This window comes from Cheilinus undulatus, linkage group 17 (genome assembly GCF_018320785.1).
Source record: "Cheilinus undulatus linkage group 17, ASM1832078v1, whole genome shotgun sequence".
NCBI lineage: Eukaryota > Metazoa > Chordata > Actinopteri > Labriformes > Labridae > Cheilinus > Cheilinus undulatus.
In genome coordinates this window covers 35,733,879-35,746,214 of record NC_054881.1, presented here as the reverse complement: position 1 = coordinate 35,746,214, position 12,336 = coordinate 35,733,879, and the positions used below count along the sequence as shown (strand labels likewise).

General features: G+C 39.8%; 1 protein-coding gene across 2 annotated transcripts in view; it reads left to right on the top strand.

Moving 5' to 3' along the window:
- The window catches only part of LOC121524995 (membrane-associated phosphatidylinositol transfer protein 2-like), an 89,623-nt gene extending 81,036 nt beyond the window's left edge, over positions 1 to 8,587 (top strand). For both annotated transcript variants that reach the window (XM_041810664.1, XM_041810665.1), the window contains 3 exons: positions 20 to 203; positions 283 to 411; positions 679 to 8,587. In XM_041810664.1, the coding sequence (XP_041666598.1) occupies positions 20 to 203; positions 283 to 411; positions 679 to 1,047 (682 nt within the window). In that variant the 3' untranslated portion in view covers positions 1,048 to 8,587. The remainder of the gene's footprint in view (positions 1 to 19; positions 204 to 282; positions 412 to 678) is intronic.
- Positions 8,588 to 12,336: the final 3,749 nt, after the last annotated feature.

The following is a 12,336-nucleotide window of genomic DNA, read 5'->3' as shown; positions in this document are numbered from 1 at the left end:
AATGTCTGCTTTTTTGCAGGTACTGGCAGGACTTGGGCTACATGATCGTGTATGTAACAGGTCGCCCTGACATGCAGAAGCAGCGTGTGGTAGCCTGGCTTTCCCAGCATAACTTTCCTCATGGTATCGTCTCGTTCTGCGACGGGCTGGTTCACGACCCGCTCCGGCACAAGGCCAACTTCCTCAAAGTACTCATTAATGAGGTAAGGAGGGCTGAAAGTCTGAGGTGGTTTTATAAAGATGTCCTTGAACTGGTTTAAAGCTGCTTTCCTCTTTGATCAGGCTCACATGAGGATCTTTGCAGCATACGGCTCCACCAAGGACATCTCTGTGTACTCGACTATTGGCCTGCCTCCATCACACATCTACATCGTGGGACGGCCCACAAAGAAGATGCAGCACCAGTGTCAGGTATGAAGGTTATTTGGCTACGTATGCCATTTCTCTGAATTTCTCATCCTTATATGAGTCAGAGTTCTAGGCAGAGTGGAGGGAATTGTGATCACTTATACATGATTCTGGATTTTACTTATTTTTAGTTAGAAATAATTCAGTCTTAATGGTTCCTTTTTGGGAGTTGGCTTCTTCTGAATTGATAAAAGTTTACTTGCTTCTAGATCCATGTTTGTTTTTCATGAGTAAACCTCATCAGTCTAATCAGCCTCTAATTTCTTCCAGTTCATCCCAGATGGCTACGCCTCCCACCTCTCCCAGCTGAAGTACAACCAGCGATCTCGTCCCGCCAAGTCGCCCAGCAGCCGCATGGTCCTCCGCAAGGGCAGCTTCGGTCTGGGCGCAGCTGGGGGAGACTTTGTCCGTAAACGGAACCACATCTTTCGCACCATCTCCTCTCAGCAATCCGGAGGGGCGGGGTCTGCCTCCCCCAACCAGTCATGCCGGACCGAGCGCACGCTGAGCCAGTGTGAGGTGGAGCGGGATCGAGTCATCTCAGCCGCCACGCAAAGGAGTATGAGCATAGCTGCGGGATGCTGGGGCCGCAGCGGGAGCACCAAGGAGGGCAGCGGAGGGTTACACGGCCATAAGTGAGACTTGGAACGGGGCTGTGGAATAGAAGGACTCCGCCTGTGCCACCATGATCTCTGGACTGAGGAAAATTTGGAGGAAGAGGAAGTTAACGTAGGGTTTGTATTTTAGAAACTAAAGGGGAAAAACACAGAGCAGGATCCGTCCAGGAGGAGTGGATTCAACAGGCCAAGAGGAATCCAGAGAACAGCAGATGGTTCTGTAGCATGACTCTTTTACAGTAATACTTTTATAGGAAGCATCACTAATTATTCAAAAGACAAGGATTAACAGAAATATTGTAAGCCTTAACTAATCTCGTGTAACGGGACAAACCCTTCACCTCCCTTATCCAAACTCACACTGTCCTAGCATTCACACTCATGAGCTCAGGACGAACTGCAGATTCATCATCACACTGGCCAGTTTAAATGGCAGCCACGGTGGAAAGCCACCAAGATTTGCTTTGTTTCTGTTCCATTGTCAGCTAAAAAAAAAAACAAAACAAAACACGTTTTTAACACCACAGTTTACCCAGCTATGACTGGCAATAACATCACAGACAAAGAAAGACAGGAAAGAGATAAAGATCCATGTTTTCAGAGTTAGTTCATCCAAATTACCAAAAAGAGGACGTGATTGTTATTTAAAGAGTTGAAAAAGTTGTTGCATAAATCTGTATATAGCCAAGTTTGTGTGCAGACTAAATGAATTAGACTTTTTCTAATGCTGCCTGCATTGCTTGATTTACTAAAGTAAGTGAGAAAATATGACTTTTGAATTAATTTGGATGAACCGACGTTTTATTAAACTCCAAGAGCTGCGTGTCAAATCATAAGGTACATCATGGTATTTATATTTAATAATACAATCCTATCAGGTTGCTTGTGTATTTTGTGTGACACTTTGTAGTGTTTTCTCTCTGTGTGGCCTCTGGGCCATCAGATCCAAGGCCTTAATATCCCAACAAGACACTTTCTCCACAGCTGGAACAGGAAGCAGAAAAAAACAGGGCATGCAGCATTAAAGCAACAACTAAAACTCTGTACAGTCCACAGCAACAATCCCTTTATAGATTCATCTGCTTGCAATACCTCGGATCCACCTGCTGGTGGCATTCTGTTTCCTACATGTGCTGCTGCAGGGAGAAACTCCAGTTCCCCGGCTTTATGCTCTCTCGCTCACAGGATAAGAAGGAAGGCTTTTTCATGTTTTGTTTCTGGCTGGACCCTGAGAGAAGGACAGGCAGTCTTTCCTTATGATTCTCACATTCAGAGACCTGGTAAACTTTCAGTGTTTTACCAACTGGACTGAAGAATGGACAAGAATTGATTCAGCGTGAACGCTGAACAGACTGGACCTTCAACCTTTCCATGATGAATGTGGACGTGCCCTGATGAGAGCTACTATTAAATGCTTTTATCTACGGAACTGTTCAGTACAAAACGGACAAAAAAGAAGCCACTTCACACCTAAAATCACAAACTCTGAGAAAACTGTCAAGATGTTCCTGTTCTGATGCCAACCTTACTCAACGAAAGGTTCACAATTTTTCAAGTCAGTCCTCAGAAACAATTGGATGCCCTTGTTTGCTTGCTTTTGTCTTTCCTTGTTTTCATACTGGCTTAGAAATATTTTTCGTGCTTCAACAGAAGTTAATGCAGAACAGATGCACCTCCTCTTGCATATTCATAACTTTCTATTTCTTTACAAAGAACCCTACATCAAGGGGTTCTCAACTTCTCAACCACCCAAAATAAAGGTGCCAGAAACCAGGGACCCCAACTGTACCCTAGGGTTGTGAGCTATAGTTGAACACAGTCATGCACATTCAAGAACAGTCATGTGCAGATGTACTTTTTAACGATTTTATAAACATTACTTTGATTAGAGAGTAAATCTCACCAAATTACCATGATTTTTTTAAAAATATAGTCTGGGGCTTTTCATGCCTTTATTTCTAGAGAGGAAGACAGTGGATAGAGTCGGAAACAAGGATGAGAGAGATGCGGCAAAGAAGCCACATGCTGGGGCCACGTACATGGGGTGCAACCTAACGGCAAGGCCAACTGCACCCTATGTTTTTATTTTACATTAAACTAATTTTATGCATATTTTAAAGAAAATTGCTAAAATGTACCCTTTGAAATCATATGAAAATATTCTTTATTTTTTGAAAGGCATCTGGCGACCCCCTCTCAGTGTTTCACGACCCCTAAGGGGGTCCTGACCCCCAGGTTGAGAACCTCTGGCCTACATGATAAGACACGTTCATCTTACTGGATAGATATTTGGGTCTCATATGTTTATTGAACAAAACAACCTCACTAGATAACTGCATTTTGAGAACTTTTGAAATTCTAATCTCACCAGGAGGCCACCATGTTTAAGTATGCCAGGTGGTGTGATGTCATCTGGCTTCAGCGGTCCTCTGCCTGTACCATATCTATGCATCAGTTGGCCATCAAACCTATTTATTATGAAGATGATTGCACCTTTAGTGAGGAGAAAATCATGAAGACATTACTCTGAGTGTAAATTGAAGTAAATGTAGTCATAGAGGCAAAAAGATGGCGAGTTGAGCTGATATTATAGTGTCTGTATTAGTACCTGCAGAGAGAGAGAGAGCCCACCTGGATCACTTTAGAGTTGTTACTAGAGTCGTTAACCTGGATTCACCAGAAGGTGTTTCCTCCTGGACCTCTCTCGGTTTGCCATGTCTGCGTTGTTTAGATTGCCGTTTAGGGCCAACCCCTTTTCTACTCCTTTCTCTTGTCCCTCGAAACAGAGTGGTAGGGTAAGGGGTGAAAACATTCCCCGAAGAAACGAGATGCCACTTGATTGCTGTTATGTCATCACACATCGCCTATAAATAGCTGCGTCAACAGAGGTGATAAAAGTTGACATAAACAAGATGCCCTCGTCAAATCTGGTACAGTCAATAAAGTTTGGAGCATCTTTTTCATACTAGGGATCTCTGTATCGATCTTCTTCATGTAGTCTGTTGTGCCATTTCCCAGTGAACATGGTGCATGGTGGGAAATTCATCATCCCCTCAGTTTCAAGTGTGGTCCTAAAAAATCAGCGTTTCTAGGGCTATGTAGCCCTTAGCTCTAGCCCCTGATTCAAAAGAGAACTGAAATACCCCTTTACCTGACCTGAACGTGCAAAACTAAGGGGAACGACTAAGATAAGGATGGTTTTCCAGCTTCCTCCTTGGCACCACTCTCAAACCAGCTGTCTTCTCTGGGTAGAATCCTAATGTTGCTCGCAATGGCATTTGTGTAAAGGCTGTTTGGTTTGAAAAGTCTAACCAGGCAATTTTGGCTGAATTCTTAAAACTGAAGACATGAACCAGGTTACATGGAACATTCGCAGAAAGAATATCACTGCATTTCATTCTTGCCATCCAATGTTATGAACAATTTATCATGTGATTTTTCTTTATATGTACAGAGACTCATGATAAAGGCTTGCTGTTGCTACATACAAGAGATACCACTATCTATCCAGTATGGTGAATTTGTCTGATCATGCTGGGATAGCCTAAATGTTAGTTTTTCTCAGAAGAATTGAAATTAATAGGACATCTGAACAAATTGTAGCTCTTTCAAAAACGTAACTGTTGTTTTTAGACACCAGAAATTATAGCAGTCTAATTTCTCATCAGATATGCATTAGGTCTAAGATGGAGAGTGTACCTAGGAATAGGGCATTTTTTAGCCTTTGTCATTGGTGGTGTACCACAGGGCTCAGATCTACAGTCATGGAAAATTATTAGACCACCCTTATTTTCTTCAATTTCTTGTTCATTTTAATGCCTGGTACAACTAAAGGTACATTTGTTTGGACAAATATAATGATAACAACAAAAATAGCTCATAAGAGTTTAATTTAAGAGCTGATATCTAGCAATTTTCCATGGTTTTCTTGATAATAATCAAAATTACTTAAGTTCTTACATCAATATCAATGGCATTGTACTGCCAAAAACAGTGCTTTTAGGCATTCCATGTTTTCTTTTCTGTCTGTTAGTCACATGACACACACAGGAGTTAGTACTTGATTGCATAACCATTGTTTTTGATGACTGCAGCCATGCGTCTTGGCATGCTCTCCACCAGCTTCTGACATTGTTCTGCTGTCACAGCAGCCCATTCCTGTTGCAAAAATTCAACCAAATTTGCTTTGTTTTTGGGCTTGTGGTTCTCCATTTTGAGTTTGATGATGTTCCACAGGTTTTCAATTGGATTTAGATCTGGTGATTGAGCAGGCCAAGGCATGGTTCGAATGTTCTGGTTCTCCATCCAGGCTTTAACTGACCTTGCCGTGTGGCAAGGAGCATTGTCTTGTCTACCATGTTCGGCTTGCTTTTTTTTGGTGGAATGAACGGCTGTCTTGGAGATCTTCAGTTTTTTGGCTACCTGTCTCTGACTCATACCAATTTCCAGCAGTGCCAAGATGGCTGCCTTTGTGGCTTCACCTAATTCTTTTGTTTTAGGCATTATGTTAGAGCTGACAACTTCTGAGTTGTGCTACAGCTTGAATGTAAGCAGTAAACCACTCTAGGCCTTTGCATGTGCAGTGCTGCATATGACATGAAATGGCCTCTTATCTACCCTGGGAATACAATTAAGCTTAAGCATGTCAAATAGGACATAAAGTATTATGGAATCAGCTGCATTTTTTGTCATGTTCATTGTATTCTTCAGGTAGTGTACCTTTAGTGGTATCAGGCATTAAAATGAACAAGAAATTGAAGAAAACAAGGGTGGTCTAATAATTTTCCCCATGACTGTAGGTCAGGTTTATTTTCTTTATATTTCTCTCAGCAGAATAACAGTCACAATCTTACTCAAAACTATGCTAATGACACCAAATAGAAAATTGTTATAGACTGACCCTATCTATTTGCACAGAGGCAGTCCAAGCACTGCATGAATATCCTTTATGTTTAAAAAAAAAAAAAAAAAAAGCACAATCCGAGCAAAGTGGAGACCATTTTCTTGAGAGTCTGTCTTTACATTTCCTTATATATGCTGAATATTTTTCAGACTTTAAAAAATCATGAAAAACACAATGAAGGGGTCCTTTATTGCCGGTATGAACAAGAGTTAAACAAAAGCAGGCAAACATATTCTTAATGTTCCAGTGGACACCTGTGTATTGTCTTAGGTCAGACTGAGAAATGTGAAATAATCCTTTAAACCCTTAAGAGCTTCTGAATTAAGAGTGTGTAGAGAGGTTGAACATCTGGTTCACTTTATCTAACTATGCTTTTATTTTATTCTTAGCTTCCACTCAACACAGGAGTGTTTTCCCACTCTGTGTGATCAGTAATGTCTTCAACCCACCACAAAAGCCAAAATCCTTATTTAATACTGTAGTCAATCAACTGTGTAACCTCATTGTTGTTTTTTGCACTAGTTTACAGTGGAAATAATCTGTAGTTACCATCTCAAGTTTCTGCACGTGAACAACAGTGTAGGACACAGCACTTTTTGTTCATTTTAGGGTATACTGTTTCAGCAGGTACGCACACGTCTGTACATTTTGAAAATAATGTATGTAAATGTGCCAAAAATAAGGTTATGAGGAGTATTTAAACCAGGGGTTTTCAAAGTCTGACACAAGTCCCCCCCTCTTTAAGTCTGTTGGTTAATTATGCACTGGTTTGGAACTTCAGCTCCCATAATGCTTTAAGAAACACAAAAATTGCAACTACAATTTATGGCCCAAATTGTGCAGAGAAACTTATAAATTGATGTTTCAAAGTTTATTCATGGTTGACCTTGGAGGAATAATAAGCTCGGTATGGAAAGGCTGCATTGATCAAAAATGTATTTAATTTGAACAGAAAATAATTGCAATTTATGGAAAAGCTTGCTGACATTTTAGAATCATTCATGAGCAGCCTGTCTATAGAGCAACTTGCAGGTTGGAAACCCCAATGAATCACCTTGTAGGAGAAAAATATATTTACACTTCTTTCAGAAAGTACTCAGACCCCTTTCACTTTTCTCCCAATTTATGTATTTGCCAGCCAGATGCTGCGGTGGAAAAAATATTTTTTTTTATCGTTAGTGAGCTTCACTCAGTGCCCTAACATGACAAAGCAAAAACAGAATTTTTGAATTTTTTTTGCAAATTTATTAAAAATAAAAAAACTGAAATATTGACATAAAGCAGACCCTTGAAATTGAGTTCAGGTGCTTCCCATTTCTCTTGATTGTTGCTGAGATGTTTCTTCACATTGATTAGAGTCCACCTGTGGTAAATTAAGTTGATTGGGCATGATTTGGAAAGGCATAAGTTGAATCTGCTGCCACACTTTTAGCCACTGTTGCTGCAGCTCTGCAGATTAGTAACAAAAATCAACAGAAAGTGCTACAGGCCTATTTTTGTATCCCTCCCTTTTCTTTCACCTCTCTTTCCTTTCCAAGGGGGGAGTCGTCTCACAGTTTGAAAACCCCTGATTCCGACGGTATTCAACTTCTATGACAGAATGAAGGAGTGAGACTACTGATAACTGATTAGACTGGATTTTGATTGTTGTTGACTTCACCTTCTAAAGTCAAACGTTGCTCATGTATGAGAAACAGAGACCTGAGGATGTCCTTTATTTAGTGGTGCAAAGGCTGAGTGTGTTGCTGTAATTATGGTCAATAAGCTATTTTGCAAAAAAAAACTCATGGACTTGTTCATTGAGTTTTTGTTGTGCTGTGAGTGGCAGGTTTTTGGCTACAAAGACGTTGGTTCCCCTTTAGCCACCCGGCTGCTCAGTTGAATGTCTGCCCATTTGGATTGTGAGACTGTTCAGGAGCCATGGATGTGTCACTGTATATACTGTAAAGATGTATATGTAGGACTTCTATGTTTAAGAGTTATTTATTTACCTAAAGGTCATTACGTTACTCTGGAAATTTCAGGTAATATATATTTGAAATATGTAGCATTTTATTTGTCACTTTGGTGGTCATTCAGGCTATGGACCAACACAGGAAGGCTGTTCTTTGTTTTGACCAGTGCAATATTCCAATCACATCCAGGAAGAACCATTATTACAGCAGGGGCACAAAATACACAAAGCTACAAGCAAGTCGTAGTCTGGATTCACTTACACCACCTGCTGTTGTGTTTCACACCTCATAAAAAAGTCTTTGTATCGGAGCTAATGTGGAACTCTCTCTTTACAACAGTACACTGCTGAGCATTTTATAGGACTTACTGTACCTATTTTTCAAGTATTTTACAGACACTTTGAAATATAACTGGAGACTGTTTTTTTCAGTCCGCAGTGGGTGCATGAAGAAATAAAATCCCATAACAAAGCAGCTCTATCTAACAAGCTGTTGCATGTAATCAAGCCAGATTGGAACTAATTAACCTTCATGCTAACAATAATAAACAGGTTGTGTTGTCCAATATGTCCTCAGTGTTGTCTGAAGCATACTTTAAAACATCTGCCGAATACATTTGTTTTTTTGTTTTTTTTTCAGGTATTGCCATGTGTGGATAAAATGTAAAACTTATGGAATTCTATGGAGATAAGCTTAATTTCCTTCAAAACAATAAACAGTATGATTTCTAATAAAGTACTCTTTATAAAGCTACTGATTTGAAACAGCTTAAAATTATTGGAACTACACTTTTTCCCCCCTCTTTTTTCTTTTTTTGGTAAAGTATGTCAAGAATGATAAAACGGTAAAAGGAGCCAGTTGGCTTGGCTTAGCAACAAAATAGGAACAAAGGGACAACAGCTAGCTTGTTAGCCAGCTAACTCTAGAGGAAAGACATGAAACTAAATGAGCTAACTGAGGTTACTGTATCACTAAAAGTAAACAAGGTGGCATGACAAGTGTAGTGTGTTCTTTTACAGTGTTACAAACTAACAGAAGAAAAGAGTTACGTATAGATCAGAGTGGTGCAATGTTATTTCCTACTTTCCAATGTGGTCACGCCCCAATCTGGGGGAAAACAGGCCCTTTTGTGTTTTGCACCTTAAACAATTAAGAAGCCATAACTCAAGGCATGTTTTGTTATTCTCAAATGATGAAAGAGTGTCTAAGAAGAGCTATGTGTCTTTTTGCTGAAACAGGCAAATGTTGGACCTTGGACTTTATTTATTCAGCCTAATTTCTTATATATTTATTTTTATTTATTTCTTTAAATAAGCTATTGTATTTTTATTTAAATGTATTTATGTTAAGTTTATTTGGTGTTTGTTTACATTTGACACTAAATGAAAGTTTTAAATTTAAATCCAAATCAAACGTCATGTTTATTTTGCGCGCCCAAAAATTTTCAGGAAATGTCAGAAATGGCATAAAGAACAACTGATTCAATTTTGGGAGAGATCCAGATCACCGTCTGGATCCAGGAATTTTTTAAAGGATTCTTTCCTATTGGGAGATCGGGCTAATGGCAGAGGTCTGTGCTGTTTCAGCAGTCATCACTGAAACGTCTTTCAGTTACAGCTCTGCACCCCTCCTCCCTGCCCGTCTGTACACTTTGGAGAAAAGCGATTAGGCTAAATTTACATCTTTAATTTCATATGCATACATTATTTAAAGTCTCATAGAGTTATCACTTCAGTCTGTTTCCACAGTTCAGATGGAGATGATTATTCATGCATTCATTTCCTCCTGTTTGGACTATCCTAACTCACTTTTCACCTGTCTAAATAAAACACCTTTAAGCCAGCCAGCTTAGTGCCGGTTCCCTTTGCAGCCCAAGCCTGTAGCAGCATAACTATCTAAACCATATCTTTAGGATAGTTTTAACAGCTTTGATCCTGTTTTATTTTATTTGTATGGGTGAAAGTAACTTAAACTAAACACTTGTCCTTTATAGCACACTCCTGGACCTGAGTCTAGTCTTGTTTTTTTTCACGTGTCCAGAATGACACTAAAATAGACCTTGAATTAAGAGCTGGTCCAAGTCTAAGCCAGCCCTAACTATAAAACCTATCAGAAAGTTCAGTGTCAAGCCGACACTTAACATACTTACATGATTATGTACTTAACATGTGGAGGGAAATTTTAAATCCTGTTCTCAATTTATAAGAAAAAGTGCAAAAACAAGAAGACTTGTAATCTCTGTTCAAAGTCTTCTTTTACATTTTACTCTTTTTCCTCATTATGAAGGTGATAATAATACAAATGTATTCAAACATAATTCATGTCAGAATACAGTATACATTTGCTGAGAATATGCTGTTGCAATCCTCCACACCTTTTCTGTAGTTCCATTTAAGTCCACAAGATGGGGCTACAAGCAAATCTACTTGGACCCGGCCTAAATGGCCTGAGGCCTGAAGTCACAGACAGCTATTATACAGCATTTGTCAGTGTGTGTTTGGGTAAGAGTATACATACTGTACCTGCTGGTCTTTTAAGAGTCCACGATGCACACTGATGGCCACAACAAAGTCTACTAGTCTTCACAGAAGAATTTTTACATCATGGAGCACCGTGAAACTGAAACAAACAAGACTGTTTCAGGTTTGAATAACAATAAATCATATGTAATCCTACATATTTCATAGAATAACATTTAACAACTCATGAGCAATAAAATAAATTTTCCTTCCAATCACAGGCAGACGCAAGTGGCTTTCACGTGAGAGCAGAGTTACGTGAGAGCAGCTCAATGATACTACTGAATGATTTTAAAATAAAGCACTGTATTTTCAAAGTAAAATAAGTACTCACAATGCACTTACAGTGCCACAATATCGTACCAAATCAAACTTCAAATAACAAACTAAACATCATTTACAACATTTTCTCATTTTCTTCTTGAAAGGATAAACAATATAATTGCAACATTTACAAATATTGACTGTGTTCACCTGATGACCAACAGAGAAGTGAGCTGAATTGAATGCCATCTGCACCCAATAAATTAGAACCAGTGTGCACTGTTTCTATATTCATAAATTAAAAATGTGGGGAAAGTGGATCAATCAAATCCTAAAACTACATGAGAAATATACCTTTGACTTTGTTATGTGTGCTCATCATGAATTAATTTCAGATCAGTGTAACTCTTATAACAAAGAGTATGTTCTGAAGTGGCTTAAAATTATTATCATTTTTTAAAGAAGTCATCGGGGCTGTCTCTGACTGAACACTTACACAGTGAAAATTGGCCAGATTTTTCTTAGTCATCTAACTTGGGACTACAGGGAGGAAAAATACCAAAATATCAGTCTTTCTTTCAAAGTGTGTGGCCACTTTTCACTCATTTTTGATGCTTTTTCAACATTTTTGGCACCTCCAACCCATTTGCTGTTACTTCTTAGACATTTTTTGCCATCTTTTCTTCTCCTTGTTGCCTTTTATGCCTATTTTGCCCCTTTACACCCATTTTGCCACCTTCAACTTAGTTTTATTGACACTTAAACCCTTTATTGCCACTTTTCATCACTTACATTGTGGCTGTTGCAAGCGGATTTGTCAACAATTGGGCTCTTTGCTTGAGTAGGCTTGAGGAACACTGCTCTACATAGATGTGTTCAAATTCAATGTGAACATATGTCTGAGACAATTGTAAAATAGCCATGCTGTGTCCTCAGGTTGGTTGAACGCCTTGAATGTGTGCTCATTGACAGTATAGCCTAGTTTGGTGAAAAGTGTCAAGCTGCCAGACCACTTTGCAATGTGTTTTTTCCAAATGTAAAAGGCAGAGTGACATCGTGCACAGAACAACGTACCAGCCAGAGAGCTTTGTTCACGGGTGCGGCTCCAGCCCCCCAAACCCCGGATCCTATACCAGGCGGATCCAGGGCCCCACTCCGCCGGGGCGCGAACCCACGAACTCTAGCTTCAAGGGCGGGCGTCGTTGCGACTGTGCTATCACTCTGCCTGGTGCAACTTGGAATTCGGAGGGCATTTATTTTTTCTTTTCTTTTTTTTTTTTTAATTATTGGTAACACCAGCAGATGCTTGTATGCTGCGGGAACTGGCGAATCGTTTGAAGATCGTATTAATTCTTTGTGACACTTTCAATCAAATACAATAGACCCATTTGCAGTCGACGTCATCAAAAATATGCGCGCGCATTTCGGCAACGGAAGTGGCTCTTTGCTCCGCCTACTGAACCGTGTAAGTCAACGTTCCTGCTAAAAATTCAGTTTACAGCTGCTAAAAAATGTCCGCTTGTTGCGTGGTCGGTTGCCGGAACACCTGTGTTCCAACCGTGGATAATACTTTTATCGGATTCCGACTGGATCCCGACCGTTTCAGAGCAACCGGAGGCGTCTGTGGCTGCAGGCTATAAGACGTCACCGGGGAGACCATCAGAAATGCT